Source organism: Sciurus carolinensis, chromosome 2 (genome assembly GCF_902686445.1).
Source record: "Sciurus carolinensis chromosome 2, mSciCar1.2, whole genome shotgun sequence".
Classification (NCBI taxonomy): Eukaryota; Metazoa; Chordata; class Mammalia; order Rodentia; family Sciuridae; genus Sciurus; species Sciurus carolinensis.
Window position 1 is genome coordinate 26,984,544 of NC_062214.1, and position 22,502 is coordinate 27,007,045.

The 22,502-nt window shown below is 47.7% G+C and overlaps 1 protein-coding gene across 1 annotated transcript; it reads right to left on the minus strand.

Annotated features, from left to right (window-relative positions):
* Positions 1-308: 308 nt before the first annotated feature.
* On the minus strand, positions 309-21,746 carry LOC124976913 (signal-regulatory protein beta-1-like). Its single transcript, XM_047539991.1, has 8 exons — positions 21,674-21,746; positions 18,712-18,717; positions 12,368-12,718; positions 8,165-8,485; positions 7,348-7,683; positions 2,790-2,873; positions 1,376-1,490; positions 309-766 (listed from the first exon to the last, which is right to left on the minus strand). Exons 1-7 carry the CDS (start codon positions 21,744-21,746, stop codon positions 1,378-1,380), a joined length of 1,284 nt encoding a protein of 427 aa, XP_047395947.1. The 3' UTR covers positions 309-766; positions 1,376-1,377.
* Between the last annotated feature and the right edge of the window lie 756 nt (positions 21,747-22,502).

Below are 22,502 nucleotides of genomic sequence, written 5' to 3' on the forward strand. Positions count from 1 at the left end.
CAAATTACAATACACTAAGTACTCATGTTATTATTATTTACCTTTCCCTATACATTTAAACTGACATTTAACTGACATCATTAGTGTTTTCGATATTTTGACAAAAACTGTAAAGGAGGAAGAACAATCCTTGTTTTTCTTGAATTTCGGGGAGATGACTTCCCAGGGCTTCAGTTCGCCTAGTCATTTTTACAGCCCTGCTCTTCTGTGGACAACAAGGACTGCCATATCCAGTGTAAAAAGTGGTAAGGAAGAAAATAATTCAGGTTAAGGAGAACTTTTATTTGGGGGGGTTCTCCTCCCCAAAAAAGTAAGAGAATAATTATTCTTATTAGACCAGAATGAGTTTCATGTGGGAACTTCAAGAAGGTTGGGGAGGAGGGTTAGGCAGGAAAAGAAGGCAGGATGACCCTTGACAGCGAGGACATGGGGTGCTTGATGGCCACCCCAAGGCAGTGGAGGAGAGCCATCCTGACCTGCTCAAAGGGGCTTGTTCATCACATTCTAGGATGTGTTCTGAGCTGCTGCCCAGAGGCAGGTCCCAGGTCCCTGCTCAGGACCATGAGTGCAGACTCAGTCATGGGGCATCAAGGACTGACCAGAGGAGCAACAGGGGCCTGTGGGCTGTGGGTGTGCTGGGAGGGAGGCATTTGGAGCAGAGTCTACAGAGGCTTCTTGAAGGCTCCTTCTCTCAGGCTGAGCACCAAGGAGCAGGAAGAAGGTGGCAGAGACTGAGGGTCACAGGTAGCAGGGAGTGAGGAAGGATCTGTAGGAAACATGTCCTCATTCAATTATCTGCTCTGCATTCATGACATGTCTCCTCAGAGCTATGAGGCACTGGTGTGGCCATCCTGGGTGCCCATCGTGAGTGGACCAACATCCCCAAGCCAGGGCTCTGAGCTCAGCCTCTCCTGTGTCCTGACTCCCCTCCCTCTCCCTTCAGCTTGACCACACTGAGGGTCAGAGGGGAGCAGCCCTGAGAGCAGCCCACCTAGCCCTTCTCAACATTGCTTGACACCATGGAATCTTCTGGACTATGGAGGCCTAGCAGTGGACTAATGTAGAGATGGCCTCCAAAGGACACACCCAATCTGCTGTCCCTCATGGAACCCCCTGGACCGGTTATCTCTGGAGTCCCTAGGACTCAGTGGATACCCATTGTCAACCCTTGACCTACTCATCTCCAGCACACCCCACTCACTTCCTAGGAACTGGGAACCCCACAGAGTTCCATGAGAACCTGAGGGTGCTGAGGGATGTGTACCTGTTCTCTAGACCCCACTGACTCTGCTGCTGTGCCCAGGTATGCAGGCAATCCCGCTGGCCCAGCCCCTCTGCAGCAGCCTGCTGCCCACCCTCCCCCCTCAGGACTTACAGTCAGGACTTCTGCTTCCTGTGGATGAAGATGGCAGAGACACCGACTGCCAGTAGGATCTTGGGGCCCAGGAACAGGGCTACGAGATATGAAGCAAGTGTGGACTTCACTGTTCCTGAGAATCAAGGGACAGAAGGAGCCATTAGAATGGATCCTGGGAGTCTATTCCCAGTTTAGGCTACTTGGGTCCAATAAAGTTGTGAAACTTTAGCACCCACACCCTGTCCCGACTGCCTAGTGGAGCCTGAGGCAGAAGCCCAGTCAAACATTTCCTCATTCCCACTCACAGAGCCTCAGGTTCCCAAGCGTTGTCCCTGAGGAAGGTAAAAACGTGTGCTCCGTGCACCTTGCCCCCCCGCCATGCTGGGTCCTGCTTGACCCTCACCACTCTGTGCAGAGGAATTATCATTTCCTCCTGATATGGAAACCGAGGCCTGGGGAGTTTAGGGAGGGTCACGGCTTAGTGGAATCCAAACCAGAGAAGCTCTTCCCTGGAGTCCGATATGGTGATTCCTGAGCCAAGAGTATGGTCCAGTGTCCTGGGTCATGAGAACAATTATCAAGGGGGCATCCATGTGGGGTGAGGACTATTCCATGGTGAGAGAGGCGAGCAAGACTGCCTGCTCAGTGCCATAGGTGAGCTGAATGAACCTGTGTCTCGGACCTTGGGAGCCTGCTAAGGAGGTGCAGGATGAACTGACGAAATAGCTGGCTGGAAAACACTCCAGTGAGTCAAGAAAAAGATTCTTCTACTTGGGAGGGGCCTCAAACTCCTAGCAGAGGAAAACTCCCGTGGCATGTTACCTGAAGGGTTTCCGTTGGTCACACAGAACCAGATCCTGGGAAGCAGCCCTTTGGATTCTTTGCATTTTTACCATGAGCTATTGTTTGCTTTTAAAATTAAGATGAAAGTGATGGAAAATTTTTTATAAAGAAATGCTCCATGGTCCTTAGGAAGGAGTGGACATGTCACCCCATGCCCTGTTGGAGGCCTTGGTTCTCAGCTGAGTGGCCCTCTGGGACCCCCTGTCAGTTGAAGAGAGCTGCCCTGCTCCCTCCCTCCTTCTAGAAGGCAGCCGGCATCAGAGCCTACCTGAGCAGGGAGCAAGAAGGCCCAGCCCCCGTCCTCAACTGAAAGCAGCCCTAAAGTTCCTCTGGCTGTTCGTAGGAGCAGCTGAGTTGCTGCTGCTTCTCTCCCTCAGTTGGGAGGGACCCTGAAGCTGATCCTGGCAACATTCCAGAATGCTCCCTGCTCTTCTTTGTCCATCTCAGAAGGCACATCCTATGGAAACCCAACTCCGGGAGTGGTCTGGGAATTAGACTCTACAATGTGAGTTTGAACCTGAGAGTCACCAGTTGGCTGGTAACACAGACCCCAGCTCTGGTGGTCAGTGGCACCAGGGCAGGCACTGACCTGTGGTGGAGGTGCCGTTGTTCACCCTTTCACCAGGAGTGGACTTGCTGTCTAACTTCAGTGAGGGAATTCTTGGCATCTGCTCTTTGAACATAAATGGGGAAATGGCTGTTATTAGGTATCCGGAGCTGTTTCTGGCATCAGTCCTTTGGGGAAAGACAATGAGAAGCTAAGCATGAGTCATCAGAAGGGGAAAGTGAAGTGTGAGAGCAGAAGGAGTTCCTGGTGGAAGTGCGGATTTCTTTCGTCCTGGAATCAGAGGGCAGCAGAAGTAGAGAATAGGTCCCTGTACATAATTGCAAGCATAGCAGAGCTACAGAGGAAGTGGGTTCCTTTAAAGGGCTTTCTCTGTTTAGATAGGGCCCTGATGGGGAAGTTGTGGAACCCTGAGGTGAAGACTAGGGACCTATGGCTGAAGGCACTCAAAGCCTTTCAGTTGATTCTGGGTGGCCGCTCACACTCACAGCAGGATGGCTGTCAATGAACTCTGCTCCAAAAATATCTGGTGCCTTCTTCCATGTTCTATCCCAACAACAACACTTTTCCTGAATCATGTAATCCTCACTGCAACCCAGAAAGAACAAATGCTGTGACCCCATGGTACAGAGAGGATCTGGGCTGCACCAGACCTCACTTCTCACGGACTGGTCCTCAGGATGCAGTTCTCATGCTGGTGTCCAGGCAAGTCAGAGGAAACCGGGAGAGCGTCAGATCAATAATTGAAGTGTCCTACCACTGAAGGAACAGAAAGAAGAACAAAATATACCCTGTGCAAGCGGAATAAAGGAAATAAGAAAAGAGTAGAAATTCAATAAAATGGAATATGGAGAAGTAATAAAGAAGTTCACTGAAACACAAAAGCTGGCCCCTTGAAAAGTGCAATGAAATAGAAAATTTTCTTGCAAAACTGGTGAGAGAGAGAGAGAGAGAGAGAGAGAGAGCGAGCGAGCGAGAGAGAGAGCGAGCTGAGCTCCTACCAGCTCAGAGAGAGAGAAAGAGAGAGAATGAACACATGACCCCATAACCAACATCAAGAGTGAAACAGGGTTTATTGCTACAGATCCTATAGATATTAGAAGGATAATGGGGAGATATTGGGAGCACATCTGAAGACATAGATAAAGTTGACACCTTAGATAAAAAGGACCAAAATTGATCAAGAAGCACAACCTACCCCAATGCATGCATTATGACACCAATTCTATGAATGGCCCTAAATTACTAAGGAATTTTATTCAAAATAAGGCAAAGAGTTCTTGATGCTCATATGTTTTCTCAGCGAAGTTGCAATTGAAGATGAATTAAAACTAATTTTGTTGCATTGAAACCACTTATAAAAGGAATTTTGAAAAATCTGAATATATACTCCAATTATTTTGAATGATTGGGGAATTGTGATTAATTTTATGATGATGAATGTATAACAAATATAATACTACCTTTATTATTAATTTTTTTAACGGGTATAATGATGTTGGATTTGTGGAAGAGTGTCCTTCATCATTTGGCCATTCCAACTGTGGACTCCACTTGCACTGGTGTGCATACCTGGTTCAGTGATTAGCGGATGGGATTAGGGAGCCCCCATGTATCTCTAACTATGAAGGAAACTGTCATCTGCTTCCTAAAATCGGTGACCCAGTGTTCCAGCACACAAGGCCCATGATAGGGCATGCTGGAAGGAGTTTGGACCTTGAAAATTCTTCTGAAGTTCAGACCTGCTCTTACATAGGGCACTAACTCACATTGGGCCACAGAATGGGGGTCTCCAGACAACTGTGGTGTTTGGGACAAAGTTCATGGGAGGGGGACATTTCTTTCATTAGCTCAAATTTGTGTTATTGGCCGGTAGTGGCCCTGACCCCAGGGACCTTGGATTAACCTTGTGTAGATGGATCTCCAGGTGTCTGGTCAGGAAGTCATCAGCAACACCCCCATTGCTCTCCAGGGCCATCCTATTCTCCCTTTCTGTAACTCTTAACTTACAGCTTGGCTGAAGCAAAGGAGAACGGAGACAATGAAATTTGCACGTTATGATGATGATGTGTGTGTTGTCACCACCTTTGTCCAGATTCCTTGTCTTTCTGTATGCATTTCTGAAATCCTCCTTCAGTTTCTAGAAAAGCATCTTTTTGGATTTTGATAGGAATTGTATTGAATCTAGACATGGGATCAGTGAGGACTGATGAGTCCATCAGTGTAGGTAGTCAAAGTTATTCAAAATTCCTTTTAGAACTGGTTCTGGTGCACCAAAATTATTTTAGATTTATCTCTGCATGGGTCCTTACTTAGTCTCTCCACATCTTCAGGGAATCCTTCCCCAATTTCATATACCAGCGACAGAGTGTTCTAGTAAGGAGACTGATGTGTATGGAAAATTCCAATATAGAATGGAGGCTGAGCAGAGGTGGACAGGGTAGGCAGGAGGGAGAGGCCCTGAGGAAGGAAAGCAGAGTGACCGTCAGGTCAGAGACAAGAGGAGGCAGGACAGTAGGGCAGAGTGGTCCCCTCCCTCTCTTCCTTCTTCAATATCTGTTTATGTCCATGGAGATATGGGTCAATCTCACCACAGTGGAGACCTTGGGGTGAGGACAGGGGATTGTAGCTGCCTTTAAGGTTCTAATATAGATGGATAGACTTGAGAATTCTTCTATAGTAAACATGAATACTACTTTTACCACTTAAAAAAGAGATTAGATACATGACCATATCTGAAGATGTGTTAAAAAGATGTAGTATTAAGATGATGTAGTATTGGGACAGGGATAAGCAAATTGCCAGTGAAATAGCATAGAATATAGTCAGAATTATATATGTATATATATATACATGTTTATACATGTATATATATATATATATAAATACACACACACATATATGTATATATACATATATACATACATATATATATACATACGTATATACACCCACAAATTGTATATGATATATATAATTACATTATGATAGCTCTTATCAGAATTTCTAATTAAGTACTTTAAATGGTGCTGAGACAATTGGTTATGTATATGAAAAGAAAAGAAATTGGAATCCTGTCTTACCACCATATATAGATATAATTTACAGACAGATTTGAGACTTAAGTGAAAAATAAAAACTTTGCAACTTTTAGGAGAAAATACTTTGAAATAGACAAGGATTTTTTAAGCAAGACAAAAATACTATCCATAAAATAAAAGATTGATAAATTTGGCTACATCAAAACTGAGAACTTTTGTATATGAAAAGACGACATAAGAAAGTGAAAACAAAAGTTACAAATCAGAAAAAATAATTTCAATGCAAATAGTCCACAGGGTTTGTATCTAGACTTAAATTTTAAAACTGCTACAAATCAGTATGAAAAAGGCAAAAGTGCAGAAAGTGAGCAAATAAAAGGTAAACACATATTTCATTGAAAAAACTACACAGTTAGTGAATAAATATAGGAAAAATTGTTCAACTTCATTAGTAATCAGGGCAATTAAAATTAAGAGTACTATGGGTCTGTTTTATAACCACAGATTTGGGGAGAGGAACTAAAAGCCTCACTGTAATTTAGCAAAATAGAAATCCCTATATTTTCCAGGCACAAAGGTGCATGCCTGTAATCCCAGTGAGGCTGAAGCAGGAGGACTGCAAGCCAAAGTCAGCCTCAGCAATTTAGCAAGGCCTGAACCAACTTAGCAAGGTGGTACCAAAAATGAATAAATAAATAAATAAAATAAAAATAATGTTAGATATAAATTTCCCTTTTACAATGGTAACTTCTACTTTGTTTTCAGAAATTCTGTGCTGTTTTTCAAAATAATTTTTATATAAAAAAAGGCATAATTAAGAGTGGCATGTTCTGGTCTCCTAAAATAGTTTTCAAAAAAAAAAAAAATTAGATATAAAAAGTCACAGTCAGTCAGCTGGAGTGGAGACCCAGGGCCGGGTCTGTGCCTTGCTCCTTCTGGATGGCCAAGACATCCAGCCCATTCTGGAGGCCACTGGCTACCATCATGTACCACCTGGCAGGTGAGCACCCGGTCCCTGCTCTGAGTACATGAGTTCAGCAGGAACCAGCTCATGTGTTTACAGGTCCCAGCCTTGTTCTCTTGATGACTGAGGAGGTTTTGGTCCTGGACATGTTTACATGCTCCCCATGCTCAGGGGATAGAACTTCTTTGCCTGGCAGGTGTGGTTCACCTGGTTCTGTGTCACTGTGTGTTTTTGGATGACCTCCAGGTGGGTGGAAGGAGAGGAAGAGGAAGAGGGCCAAGAGGACATGACACGTGTCAGGTGAAGAAGGCAAGTGGCAGATGCCAGGACAGACCCATCCACCTGCTTCCTTCCTCCTTATGCTTACGTTTGAAGGCCCCATAAAATTGTGCCCAGCCCAACAGAGGAGACCCTTGGAGTGTGGGTGTGGGAGCAGCTGACTTCAGGATGCTGTGCTGCAGGCCTCTGGACTGCCCCCGAGAAGGAGGGGTCACTGCTGTTAACATCACAACAGAGACAAAACCACATCAAGTTCAAAAGCACTCGGTCAGTCGGTCAGTTGGGGTGGAGGCCTCACCAGAGGGGGCGTGGTCCAGGCCATGCTCCTTGGAGCCTGCAGAGACCTGCAGGGTGCAGTTTCTGGTGGTGGCCGGCTGCCCATCATGCTCCACCCGGCAGGTGAAGGTCACGTCCTCCCTGTGCACAGACGGGTTCACCAGCAGCCAGCTGGTCAGGTTGTAGGTCCCGTCCTTGTTCTCTGAGAGGGTCGAGGCCGTTTCTGTCCGGGACACATTTCCATTCTCCACCCAGGTCAGCTGTAGGCTCCGGGGGTAGAACTTCTTCACCTGGCAGGTGACGTTCACCTGATTCCCTGCCATTGTGGGCAGTGGGGTGACCTCCACAGTGGGCGGAACTGAAACAGCACAGGCAGAAGCTGTGACCTTATGGCACAGAGAGCTGAGCTCCTGCCAGCTCAGCAAGGGCCTCCCTCAGGACAGGGCTGGGCATGCAGCAGGTGCTCAAACATTGAGGGTTCACAGAGCCTGCCACACCCTAGGGGCCAGTGACCAGTGACTCCCCTTGGGGTAAAAGTGAGTGAATTGACCAGTCCAACCCCTGGCCTGCAGAAAGTTTAGCAAAGTACCTGGACCCACCCCGCTACCCTGGCACGCTGATGCTCGGCTCTGGTAGGAGCTCAGCAGGGGTAGTTGCTGCTGGCCAATGAAGTGAAGCCATAGCACATGCTGGCCACAGGGCAGGAGTCCCCATGTGCATGGCAGGTGGGCAGCCCTGCTAGGAAGTAGAGCCCAGGCCAGTGAGGTCCTGAGCAAAGGCCCCTGGGGAGCAGGCTGGGTGGCCAGCTGTGGGCTGGGGCGGGGATCAGGGTCCTGTACCTCGGATGGTGTCAGACAAGTTGGCAGTCCCACGAAGAGGAAGTTCCCCCTGCAGGGTGATGTGGGCCACCTCACAGATGACCTGAGAGTGGACGTCCCCGGGGGCCAGGGTCACCTGGGCTGTGCTGGACACCCTGTAGGACACGCTTTCTCCTGCGGGGTCCACGCTGGTCTGGATGTGGGAGAGCTCGTTCCCATTTTTGAACCAGGTCAAGATGATGATGGGGGAGGAGAAGCCGTGGGACTCGCAGGTGAAGCTCACTGTCTGCCCAGGTGTGGCCCTGGTCGCAGGACCCGACACCTCGGGGGGAGAAGGTCTGGCTGTGAGGGAGCAGTGACAGACAATCAGGTGATGGAGCCCACCTCCGACCACACCCAGTGACACTGAAGAACCGTCCTAGAGGTTGTTGTTGTATTTGCTGTGCTGGGGACGACCCAGGTGCAGGCCAAGCACATGCTCTGTCACTGGGTTGCACCCTAAATAACAAGACTTCACTTCCTAATCCTCCTAATGAAGCTCTCTGGGTGCTGTGCTTATCCCGGCCTGGCGTCCCTACCCTCCTGTCTCTGGGTGAGCCCAGCTGTCCAGCCAGACAGTAGGACCTGCAGCCCAGGTGCTGCTCCAAGCCTGAGGGCCACGCCTTCCTCTCAGCCCCAGGGCATTGCTACTACTCGGACTCAGGGAGGAACTTGCAGACCTGCCTCACTTTTTAATATCTTTTCTGCTCACTGACCTGCCAACCTTGCCACCAGGGTAAGTAATGAGAAGCAGATGCAGGGACACCCAGCACCAGGCCACCTCCCTGAACAGGGAGCGAGGGTTCTCATTTCATACACAGGTGCCGTTGCTCGGCACCTTCTTCCCAGGCCACACTGAGCACAGCTGGCTGTGGATCCACAGAGCTGCTGCTGGACACTCAGCAAGCAGCTGGGCGTGTTGCTCATGCCTATGATCCTAGCCACTGGGGAGGCTGAGGCAGGAGGACCGCAATTTCAAGGCTAGGCTGGGAAGCTTAGCAACATCCTGCCTCAAAATAAAAAAGAACAAGAGCTGGGGTGGTAGCTCGGTGGTTAAGTGCCCCTGCCGCTGGGTTGAATCCCCAGAACTAAAAAGAACAAAAACATAAAACACACCCGACCACACCCGGCAAACCCAGGTCCATCCACGTCACAGACTTTATTCTGTGCAGACTCTTCCACAGGTATTATGAATTCGTGCCAATTTTCTTCTTTCCACAAACATGCCCTAGATCTAACCTGGGCCAAGCCTGAATTTGAGAGGCAGAGGCTGAAGGGGCTCTTTTCTGAATCTGGGTTTCCCTGGGTCATTTTCCATTGGAATCCCAGGTCACTGCATACTGAGCAAGCCACAGGGCTAGTGCATAACTGCTGGCTCATTCCAAGAGACGCAGACCCAGGCATCAGAGCAGGTCCTGAGGGCACAGGTGAGGGGATCAGGAGGCCGGGTGCCTGTGGACGGGTCCTCAGAGGGGTCCTTTGGTGTCTCCAGATTGCTCCTCAGCACCCAGCACCTTCTACAGCAGTTGCCAGGCAGCAAATACCATGAGTGTTTGTAGGAGCAAATACTGACCTCACTGCCTGACCCAGGTCTAACACTCAGAGGCCACACGATGGAGGGTGTCACTGAAGAAGTGGAGTCACCCAGACCCCAGCAGCCTGGAAGTCCCTACAGGGGTTAGGGTCTCTGATCAGTGGCCACATGTCAAGAGCTGCTCAGTGTCCTGACCCTGGTCTGAGCTCTCAGAAGCCCTCAGCTCTTGAATCCCCACCTGCCCCATGAGGGGGTCCTAGTGAGAGCCCCTTGTGGGTTAAGGCTCAGAGAGGGGCGTGGCCGGCCAAGGGCACAGGCTGGGGGGGAGGGGAGGAGAGCAGACTCCACTCATCCGCACAGGACCATTAATGTTACCCCTGCTCCTTCTCTGCTGCGCCTCAGTGTCCCCTTCTGTAGAGAGTGATTGAGATCACCACCCTGCAGGATGAGGGGGAGGGCAAGGCACAGGCTGGCATGCAGTAGGAGCCTAATAAATGACTCTTGTGCCTGCTAGTGTCACCCCTTCTGAAACCACATATTCATTCTTTAGTAGCCAGAAGGAGCAACAAATGCAGTGGGGACCTAGGAACAGCCTCCGTCCTGCTCCTGCAGCTGCCAGGAGATCCCCAGTGAGAGGAGGAGCAGAAACCCCCAGATGAGGCTCCGCCTGTTTCCTGCCCCAGCCAGGTACTGAGAGTCTCACCCAGGGCCTGAGGCAGCTGGGCAGGCGTCAGTCACTGAGTCGAATCCCAACCCTCCCCTTATTATCTTAATAATCCCCACTGCAAGCAAAGTGAGCAAGAGCTTCTCACATCAAAACAGCATCACAAGGGTTTCCTCCAGAGAAGCTGTTGACAGAAAGTGGAGCTCTGTGAGGGATAAGGACAGATTCCTGAGTGATATTTTGGGTCCTCTAGGCAGAGAGAGCTGTGTGGTGAAGAGCCAGGAGTCCCTGGCTCCAGTTCCTGTTAAAGGGCAAACATGAATCTGATGGGTATACCAGGCTGACGCTGGATCTGAGGGGGCTCTGTTGGGAGAGCCCTGCCTGGGACCCCAAAGAGCTAAGCCCAGCACAGGCTGGTCTGAAGCATCCACACCCTAAAGGGCTCCCATGCTCTCCTCCACTGCCATAGGCAAACCCCCAACTTCCTTTCTGTGTCTTCAGGACATCTAGCTTACTGGTTGTCAGCCCTGTGTGTTAGAATTTTCTGGAATAAGTAAGAACTTCAGATGCCCAGACTCACATCAAAATATTTAAAGCAAAATATCTGGGTGGATATATATCTAGGTGGGTCTGGGAGATCTATCTTCTGGTTCCCAAGTGATTCCTATGCGCGGGCAGTGGGGAGCCCCTGACCCCGCCCACCACAGTAAGAACAACCATAACATTTCTAGAGGAAGAAGGATTTTGCCCTCGTTCAAACAATGGAGCAGCTCTGTGTGTCTTGCTGTGGAATCTTCTTGTGGAAGGAGATTATGGCTGACGTTTGAGAGAGGTTTTTCAGTCACTGTGGGATTCAGGGTATGAATGTGATGGCTTCCTGAACCTGTGGGAGACAGAGGAGGACCAGAAATGCTGGCTCCCTGCTCAGGGGTTCAGGCCAGGATCTTTACTGAGCAACCTCTGTGCCCTGACTCCTCTGTGGAGACGGTGTCCATTCCCAGGGCAGCAAGGAGCCTGGGCTGGACTCGGATTTGGGCTCCGTTCCCCATGCTGGCATTAATGAGCTGTGTGCAAGAGGCCTGCCTGGTCCTCTGCTCCCCAGGGGTCAACAGGGCTGGGCAGGGTGTGAAGATCCACAGTGTGCTGAGGACCTCAGACCGTTATCGCAAGAAGAGCATGCAGGCCTCGTGAGGAAACACCATGAGCACCTGTGCTTCCTGACCTGGAACCCTCTGTCACCCACATAGGGAGTTCTCCCTGGGTGAGTGACCCAGCTTTGCTCTTACCCTGCACTGCCTGGAGAGCTGGTGCCTGAGACACTGGGATTTACTGGCAGGCCTAGGACAAAGGACCAAACCCTCGGCAGCTTCTCCACCAGGGTTTCTATGCTCTACAGGGAACCTGAGCCTATTAGGATCCTCTCAGGATGCTGCTCCAGAAGGGAATTAAGGAAAGCATGCCCTGCCCCCGTCCTGCTCAGGAGGGCTTTGTCCTAAAGGGAGGCACAGGGACACTATCTTGGTGGGAGAAAAATATTAGCCTGTGCTGCCCCTGCTGTTTCCAGAGCATCCAGAGTGCAGGTTGGAACTCAGTGGGCCCCAGGTGCCTGTGGCACAGGGAGAAGACTCACCACAGGGGGACGTGCTCTCTGAAGCCAGCAGACTTGGTCTGGCTCTGTGACTGGCAAGTCCCTCAAACCCTCAGAGCCCTCAGCTGTGGAGCCACAGGGTGGGCCAGACTGGAAAAGGTCAGAGCTGTGAAGCAGGCAGGTGAGGGGTGCAGATGGCCCCCATTTACCAGCCGTGGAGCCTGGATGAAGGAGCATGGCCTCCACAGGCCTCTGCCTCCCTGACCTGCAGAACGGGTGACAGCAGATCATGACAGGAGCACCCAGTGCAGGTCTTGCTACTTAGCGTGGCTCCCAGAATGGAAGGTGTTACCCTGACCTCTTGTCACATTCCAGGGACGAGGAGTCAGCTGTACTCACCTCGCACAGACAGCTCGGTGCCTCGTCCAGACTGAAACTCCTTGTCTTCATTGCTGGATTTTAGGAACTTCACACAGTAGTAGGTGCCGGCATCTGCTGGGGTGACGTTCCTGATGCGGATGGAAAAGTCCCTGTTGTCCCTCTGTGTGGTATCTGAGACATTTGTGACTCGGGGGAAGTGGCTTTCTTTGAACTTGTAGATTGTCTCCCGGTCTGGTCCTGACCCCTTAAACCACTCAATGGGCCCCACGGGGTGCAGGGTGGTCACAGTGCAGTGCAGAGTGGCCGACTCTCCAGCAGCGACAGACACTGACGTCTCAGGCTGAATCACCTGCAGCTCTGGTTCAGCTGCTCCTGGAGGGAGACACAGGGTGGTCCCTGTTCATCCTGGTGGGAGCCTCTTGGTTTATCACGTGTCATCAGCAGTGCCTGTCACTGACAGTGCTCACAGAGTGGCCGTGGGCTCAGCACAGGCGTGTGTCTTCACACTGAGCAGCACCATGGCCTGCACCTCCCACTGTGAAGCACCTGCTCCTGAGCCCAGAGCCCTGAGCAAGCTGGAGGGAGGGACTGAGGGCATCTGATGCCTCAACATCCCCACAGCAGACGTGAACACACCATTCAGTCAACAGGTATCAATGCAATAAGCTGTTCTTGGCCTCGAGTTCTCTTCTTGCTGACCCTGGACTGTGATCTGTGACATTCAGACACACCTGTGAAATCCCTCACAATGTCAGCTTGTGTGATCTGCAGGGACCCCCAACAAGGCACTTGGCCAGGCATTCTCTGTAGGACCTGTGTTCCTGATCAATCCTGAATTCCTTATGCCTCTCCAGGTGCAGTTCCCACAGGTGTGTTGGCGTGGTCCTTAGGTGGCTCAGCCATAGGATTAACCGTCACATTGACAACACAGTGACCATGAGGAAGGGAGGTTCAAGTCACATGCAAAGTCCCTGGGGCATGGTCCCTGACTGCACATGTCTGGCTACCTGGCTGTCCCAAAGGCTCCACCCCCAAGCATGGCTGCCATTCCAGGTGATGGGTGGCTCCTTGCACAAGGAGAACAGAGAAAGGAGCAATGTGAACCCTCTCTCCTTAAGATGCCCAAAGAAGTAATTTGAGTTTATAAATGTCCCCTGAGCAATGTGCTTGGACTTTGAAGTGCTGGTACCCTCCACAGGGTCTCTCCCTTAAAACTAAATGTTCACAAATAAAAGAATTTAAAGACACAGTTGAGATCACTATTGCTCCTCTGGATGACAACCTAGCCCCTCTCTGTTTGTCAACTTTGCATTGCTGTGATCAAACAACTGATAAGAACAATTTAGAGGAGAAAAGCTTATTCTGGGCTCACAGTTTCAGAGGTCAGTCCACTGTCAGCTGGCACCAAGGAGGGCTTGTGGTGGACAGCTGCTCAACTCATGACACTCAGCACTGGGAACCAGAGAGAGAGGAAAAGAGGGACAGAGAGAGAAACAGGGAAGGGTGAGAGAGGGAGAAGGAGTGAGAGAGAGAGAGATGGAAGAGAGTTGGTGGTGTTGGGAACAGTGAGTCCCCGAGTATCCAGGAACACAATGCCATCCTCAGGGACAGGCCTCAGTGACCTGCTTCCTTCAACCAGTCCACACCTGCCTACAGTTTCCACCCGTTTCTGATTCCATCTCACTCCCATCAGAATGGCAGTCATCAAGAATACAGACTCTAGATGGTGGTGAGGAAGTGGGGAAAAGGGAACTCTCACTCATTGTTAGAGAAATGTCCCATAGTAAACCCACTATGGAAATCAGGTTCTCAGGAAACTAAAAATAGAACTGTTGTGTGATCGACTCTACCACTGCTTGGCATTTATCTTAAAGAATTAAAGTCAGTGTAGAGTAGAGAACTGCAGAGGTACCTGCATACCTATTGTTATGGTTCAGACATGAGGTGTCCCTCACAAGCTCATGTGAGACAATGTAGGGAAGTTTGGAAGTAAAATGATGGGGTTGTGAGAGCCTTAGCCAAATCAGGGTCTTAATCCCATTATAGGGATTAACTCAGTGGTGACTGCAGGCAGATTGGGTGTGGCTGGAGGAAGTGGATTCATGGGGCATGCCTATGGGGTCTCTATTTGGTCAGAGAAGGGAGTCTTTCTCTCTCTCTCCCTCCCTCTCTCTCTCTCCTTCCTGGTGGCCATGTTATCCTGCTTATCCTGGTGATCCTGCTTATCCTCAAGAAATGGAGTGTCTGTGGGCTTGTCAGGGGTGGGCTCTGAGGGCCCCAGAGCCGCACCATGGCCTGATCTCTAAGATGGCGCCTGGCAGCTTGCCAGACATAGCTGCACTCATAAACAAGTTTTAGGAAGTAACTCTGGTTCGGTGTTGTACATGAGGCAATCCTGGTATCTGCCTGGAGACTGTTCCTTGATAGGCTGACTTTCCTGGTAGTCTACTCTCTGATAGGCTGATGTTCTCAATATAAGTCTGAGACTTGTGGAATAAGGCTCTTTTGGTTCCTGTGCTCAAGAAGAGCGTATGCGTTGTGATTGTCCCCGCGGACGGTGGGTGATCATATGGGCTGAGAACTCTGAAATTGTGAGCCCCCAAATTAGTCTTTTCCTCCTCTAATTATTATTTTCAGGATTTTGGGTCACAGTGGAAAAAAAAAGATGACTAAAACATCCATGTTTATCACAGCACAAGTCACAATAACCAAATTATGGAATCACCTAAGTGTACCCCAAAAGTGAACAGATAAAGCAAATGTGCTGTATTTACACATGGGATTTTATTCAGCCATAAAGAAGAAGGAAATCACATCATTTTCAGGAAGAGGGATGTCATGGAGAGCATCATATCAAGCAAAACAGGACAGACTCAGAGAGACAAGCACTGTTTTCTTCTGTATTTGGAAGACAGGGGGTAAAACCAGGGTATCATGAATGCAGAACGAAGGGAAGGGACCAGGGAGGAGGGAAGGAGGGGCAGAGAGGCATGAGGGGACCAGGAAGGGAATTTGGTCATATTATGGTCTACGCATGTGCGACTAGGCCACAAGGAAACCCAGTATTGTGAAACTCCTATGTCCTCCCACCACCATGAAAACAAAACAGTAAAGGAGAAAGAGGAAGAAAGCCCCCTGGCCTCGTCCAGACTGTCTTCCATGCAGAGGAGGTGGGACTCCCCTTTGCAGAGCAGTGGTGAGGGAAGGTCCAAGCTAGGTCAGCAGCATGGCCCCTGGAAAGCCTCACAATCCACACAGGCTTGCAGCCAGTTAGGGAGCAGCCTGGAGTGTCCACAGTAGCTGTGTCTTGGAAGAGGATCTCAGGCCACCTCCCCACCCACCCCAGAGCCCAGGTTGCTGCAGCTGGTGCCATCGTAAGAAGTGAGGTACTCTCTGAGTTTGTACTGCTCAAGGGATCAAAACCCACTGTCCCCACTCTTGTACCCCACAGCTGACAACATAATAATGGAGTGAAATTGGAAATCACCGATACAATAAAAATAGAAGCTACTCTAATACCTGGAGACTAAATAATACATTATTGAATGACAAATGATTGTAGAAGAATCAGGCATGAATTGAGAATGTACTTAGAGGTAAATGAGAATAGTGATTCAACACACCCAAATCTCCTGGACACTACGAAACCAGTTCTAAGAGGAAACTTCATTGCAATGAGCTCATTCTTTTTTTTTTAAATGATTAATTTTATTTGTTCTAATTAGTTGTACAGAACTGTAGGATGTATTTATAAAATTTGATAGATCGTACATAAATAGAGTGTGATCTCTGACTTTTGTGATTATACATATTGCAGGATCACATCAGTCCTGCAGTCACAGGTACATGAGGTAGTAATGTTTAAAAGAAGGGAGAGTCACAAAATAAATAACCTAATATTACTCTCAAAGTCCTTGGAAAGGAAGACCAAATCAATACCAAACACAGTAGGAGACAGGAAATATTTAATATCAGAACTGAAATTGATAAAATTGAACAAAAAGAAAAAGAACAAAACACAAAATTGATTCTTTGAAAAAAAAATAAAAGGGATAAACCATTAGCCACACTAACAAAGAAAAAGAGAGAGAAAACTCAAATAACTATAATTCATGATTGAAAATTTATATTGAAATAGAAAATCTTGAAGATACTGGCAAATTTCCAGGGACATTTGACCTACTCAAATTAATCAGGAGGACATAGAAAATTTAAACATATTTATTTAAGCAAGGAAATTGAAGATGTCATCTAAAGCCTGCCAACAAAGGCAAGTCCAGGACCAGATGGATTCTCAGCCAAGATCTCTCAGATCTTCCAAGAAGAACTACACCAACCCTCCTCAAATTATTTCATGAAATAGAAAAGGAAGCAACCCTTCCAAGCTCATTCCATGACGCCAGTGTCTCCCTGACACCAAAAACAGACAAAGACACATCAAGGAAAGAAAACTTCAGGCCAATATCCCTGATGAACATAGATGAAAAAATTCTTAATAAAATCCTGGCAATCACATACAAAAATATATTAAAAAGATAGTACACCATGATCAAGTGGAGTTCATCTCAGGGATGCAAGTTGGTTCAATATATGGAAATCAATAAATGTAATTCATAGACTTAAAGACAAGAACCACAAAATTATCTCAATACATGCAGAAAAAAACTTTGACAAAATTCAGCATCAATTGATGCCCAAACACTAGAGAAACTAGGGATAGTAGGAATGTACCTCAACATTGTAAAAGCTATATATGCTAAACTTGAGGCCAATATCATTCTATATAGAGCAAAATGAAAAGCATTCCCTCTAAAAACTGGGGCAAGACAGGAATGCTTTTTAACCATTACTAGTCAACATAGACCTGGAAATGCTAGTCATAGCAATTAGACAAAAGAAAGAAATTAAAGGGATAGGAATAGGAACAGAAAAACTCAAACCATCCCTATTTGCCGACAACATAATTCTACATTCATAAGACCCCAAAACTCCACCAGAAAACTTCTGGATCTCAAAATAAATTCAGCAAAGTAGAAGGATATAAAATTGACACCCAAAAATCAATTGCATCCCTACACATCAGTGATGAATCAACTGAAAGAGAAATTAGGAAAACTATCCCATTCATGAGAGCCTCAAAAATAATTGGGACTCAATCTAAAGAAGAGGTGGAAGACCTGTACTATGAAACTACAGAACACTAAACAAATAAATTGAACAAGACCTCAGATGATGGAAAGATCTCTCATGTTCTTGGAGAAGCAGAACTAATATTGTCAAAATGGCCACACTACTCAAAGCACTATACAGATTTAATGCAATTCCAAATACAATTCCAATGATGTTCCTCATGAAAATAGAAAAAAACAGTCATGAAATTTATTTGGAACAATAAGAGGCACAGAATAACCAAAGGAATCCTTAGCAGGAAAAGTGAAGCAGGAGGCATCACAGTACCAAACTTTAAATTATGCTACAGAGGTATAGTTACAAAAACAGTATGGTATTGACACTGAAGGGGACATGAAGACCAATGGTACAGAACAGAAGACACAGAGACAACCCACATAAATACAGTTATGTCACACTAGACAAAGACACCATGAACATAACAATGGAGAAAAGACAGCCTCTTCAGCAAATGGAGCTGGGAAAACTGGAAATCCACAGGTAGAAAAATGAAATTAAACCCCTATCTCTCACACTGCACAAAAGTCAACTCAAAGTGGATCAAGGACCTAGGCATTAGACCATAGGCCTGTGCCCACTAGAAGAAAATGTAGGCCTGACTCTCCATTATGTTAGCTTAGGAAGCAACTTCCTCAATGAGACTTCTAAAGTGCAAGAAGTAAAATGAAGACTCAATAAAAGGGATGGTATCAAACTAAAAAGCTTCTTCACAGCAAAGGAAACAATCAAGAATGTGAAGAGAGCATACAGAATGAAAGAAAATCTTTGCCACCTGCACCTTAGATAGAACATTAATCTACAGGATGTAGAAATAATTCTAAAAATTTTAACCGATCCCCCACCTCAAGAAAACCCCCAAATAACCCAATAAAAAATGAGCAAAAGAACTGACCAGGCACATTGCAGAAGAAATATGATTGGTCAACAAATATATGAAGAAATGCTCAACATCTCTAGCAATTAGAGAAGTGCAAATTAATGCTATATTGAGATTCCTTCTCACTCTAGTCAGAATGGCAATTATCAAGAATATAATAGCAATAAAATGTTGGCGAGGATGTGGGGAAAATGGTTCACTCATACATTGCTGGTGGGACTGCAAATTGGTGCAACCACTCTGGAAAGCAGAATGGAGATTCCTCAGAAAACTTGGAAAGGAACTATCCTTTGACCCAGCTCTTCCACTCTTTGGCATATACCTAAAGGGCTTAAAATCAGCATAGCACAGTGATGTGGCCACATCAATGTTTATAGTAAAGCAGTTCAGGAGCTAAGCTATGGAACCAATCTAGGTTCCCTTCAACAGATGAATGGATAAAGAAAATGTGGTATATATACAAAATGAAATATTACTAAGGCATAGAAAAGAATGGCATTATGGCATTTTCCAGTAAAAGGATGGAACTGGAGACGATCACGCTAAATCAAATAAACCAATCCCAGAAAATCAAAGGCCAAATGTTCTCTCTGATATGTGGATGCTAACACACAATAAGGGAAGCTGGAAAGGGATGATTAGAAGTTCATTGACTTAGACAAAGGGGAATGAAGGGAAGGGAGGGGGATGGAATAGGAAAGACAGAATGAATCGGATATAACTTTCCTATGTTCATATACATGACCAGTGTAACTCCACAGCATGTACAACCATGAGAATGGGAAGTTATACACCATGTGTGTCTAATATGTCAAAATACACTCTACTGTCATGTATATCTAAAAAGAACAAATAAAAAAATTCAAAAAATTCCAACAGACACCCCTGTTATTTCCTTCTACCAAGCAAAGCCAAATTCCCCTTGGAGTGTACAGATCACTCGCAGTGACCATAAACTGCCCCATGGCTTTGGAGGCAACCAGCTGCCTCTCATGGCCTTGTCCACATGTCGTGAAAGCAGCAGATGCCTGCTGACCTCTTGGCTCTCTAGGACTTAGATGCTCTGTGAACACTGATCACCTCAATGGCTCTCCAAACTACCACAGCATCATCAGGACAGGACAGAGCACACCCAGACCCCTGGAGTGTCCCACCTGCAGGATGGCATGGCTTCCCCATGCTTCACCCCTTAGATGAAGCCTGGGTATCCCAGGGTCCCCTCCCTCCAGACCCCTTGGCTGACTGGAGTCCTCAGGACCAACCTAGTGAGCAGCAATGGAGTCTGGGAACTGTAGGAAAGGCACAGCCACCCATCAGGCACCCTGGAACTCCATAGGACCTGCCTGCTTCCCACCCTTAACCTGAATCTCCCTTTGAACCATGGGAACCAAGGAAAACACCCCTTGCCAAAGCCCAGGCAGTCTCCTGAGCCCAGGGCAGGTCACCTCTCTGTTCCAAGCCTGGAAGTGGCTCTATTTTCATCAGAGTAAGAGGAACACCCCTGAACACAGCAGGGACAGCCACTGTCACACCTTTGCACATGCAGAGTCCCTGTCCTGCTGCCAGAGGACCTCATGGCTACTCCTGCACCTCCCCTTCATCTGTGCTCAGATCCCTTCTCAGGGAGACCCACCCAGACACCCCATTGTCAGAACCTCTCTCCCCCAGGTTCTCCAGCTCCCTTATCCAGCTGATGGTTTCCACTTCACACTGGTCACTGTTCAATATGTGCTGTGATTCACCTCTCGGTTGTGTGTTGACCATTGTCTATGTCCCTAGAGTGATCTTAGCTACACAGGGCCACTACTTTTCCTCTTTTATGACCAAAGCACCGCAAGTTCCTGTGACAGTTCCTGGCACACAGTAGGTGTCCAGTAATGTGTGCCTAACGTGTGAATTGCTCAGTGCAAAACCGTTGTATTGCAGAAGTGTATTTGAAGTGGAGAAATTTGGTAGAAATTGCCACAACTTGATTTCCCACACAGAATACTTGGCAAAACACCTGTTTGCCAAATATAGGCAGGAAGCAGAAGTACCCTGGAGAAGAAAACCACAAACCCTCTTCCCCTTAGTCCACCATTCCCTACACCCATTGGCAGAAGCTGCAGAAAGCTCATGAAACTACCAACACTTTCCTCATTTACTAATTTTGCAAACAAATTAGAACCAGGAACACTTGTTGCTACCTTCCAAAAAAGAAAAAAAGAAAAAAAAAAAAAAGAATAAAATTGAAATCCTTGAGACACTCAGGATGATCATATGATCCCCCAGGCTTTGAAAGAAAAACCTGCCCCCCATGGTCTTGTGCTACACACCATTAAAACAGATGTCTCTCCAAATAAAGAATCGGGGCCACAATTTCTTGAGAAGAGGAAAGGTTGAAGCTGGAGCTCTGATCAGACTCTCTGCATTCAAACCAGTGCCCTGGCACTGCCATCGGATGACCCTGGGGCTCCTGGGGCTTGTGTTTCTCATCTGTAAGCTGGATGGTCAGAGTGTATGCTTTGGGCATCATGATCACATGACACGAGAGCTCTGCAGTCTTTCAAGAGAGTCTGGCCCATGGTGAATGTTGAAGAAATTCAAAGTTTTGCTCAGTATATTTCCTGAGGCCTGGAACCTTCCGCTGGCATCTATGATGTAGATGAGGGTGTGGCCATCATCAGACCCTGTGTCAGTCAGCTTTTCATTACTGTAAGGAATACCTGAGATAAATCTACTTATGAAGAGAAAAGGATGCTGACAGCTCAGAGCTTTAGAGGTTTCAATTCAGCATTGGTTGGCCCCATGGGTATTGGGCCTGTGGGAGGCAGAAAATCATGGTGGGGAAGGCAAGAAGGAACCAAGCCATGTACCTCAAGGGAAGACTATGAGAGAGAGAAGGAGAGCGGGGAGTGGAGAGAGAGAGAAGAACTCCCTCCATGGCCCTGAGGCGGATACCTCACTTCTTGGGTTCCCAAGAGTTTTCAGGATATAAACATTGATGCTTTTAAAAGGATTTTTTGTGACCCAAAATATTATAATATGCCAGTAATTCTTGTTGCTGCTGTTTGGAGCATCAGCTGATGTGATGCCTCTGGCCCCAGCTGCGGGGGATGCATCCTAGACAGTGCTCAGGACCCTTGCACTGGGCTCCACAATGCCCTGTCCTTGCCTTTGGTGGCAGCACCTGGGTTTTTCCTGAGCCCCTGGGAGTTCAAGGGCAGAGCTGACCCAGGGCCCAGGACAGAGGATTCCCCCAGACAGTGCTCACTCACCTGCGAGTCCCAGTAGGAGGGTCAGCAGCAGGACAGGACATGGATGCCGGGTCCAGGAGGGAGGAACAGACATCATGGAGCCCAAAGGACCTGCTGTGTCCCCGTGTCTGTGCCAGGGAGATGCCAGATTCTGCTCTGTGGAGAGAACTGACACCTGCCTCCCTTATTACAAGAGGAAGTGACTGTGACGGAGTGACGAGCAATTTCCTTCAAGAGTGTGAAGCAGAAACCAGGGAGCACAGGCAGCGACGGTGAGGAGTTTCTCATGCTGCTCCTCAGGAGGAACTGGACGGGCCTCCTTCCCCTGGGCCTGCGCTGGCTCCTTATCAACCCTCTTGTTTTCCTGGACCTTAGTTATTGTCAATTTGGGAGTCCAAGGACAAGGAGGACGTGCCCAAAACTCCTCATTCTGAGACCCCAGGTGTGACAGGCTTTGACTTTACTCTGTAGCAACCTCACTAAGAGCCACTCAGCAGAGGGAGGAAGATTGTTTATTGTTGGGGAGGAACTGGTCGTTTCCAGCAAGGGTCACCCATTTGAAATCCTTTTTTTTTTTTTTTTTGGTTCATCCTGACAAAACCAGGCATGCGTGGAATTTGTTTTCCATTCCCCTTCCCCACATTTCCCGCTTGTCCTCACCCATCCCCCGTTTCCTCCTCTCACCTAGACTTCCTTTTGCTCATATCATTATTGGTTTTCATTGGTTCTTTTAATTTATACCTAAAGGTGAAATTCCCTGTGGTGTGTGTATACTTGCACATAACATGATTTTAAGAATTCATTCCTGGGCTGGGGAGATAGCTCAGTTGGTAGAGTGCTTGCCTTGCAA

What these genes read in the sequence shown, in the direction of transcription:
- LOC124976913 (XM_047539991.1), bottom strand. Translation starts at nt 21,746, where the DNA reads ATGTCTGTTCCTCCCTCCTGGACCCGGCATCCATGTCCTGTCCTGCTG. An exon ending in CACCGAGCTGTCTGTGCGAG is followed by an intron (nt 8,486 to 12,367) that starts GTGAGTACAGCT and finishes GCTCCCTCACAG; the next exon opens with CCAGACCTTCTCCCCCCGAG. An exon ending in CAACGGCACCTCCACCACAG is followed by an intron (nt 1,491 to 2,789) that starts GTCAGTGCCTGC and finishes CTTGATTCTCAG; the next exon opens with GAACAGTGAAGTCCACACTT.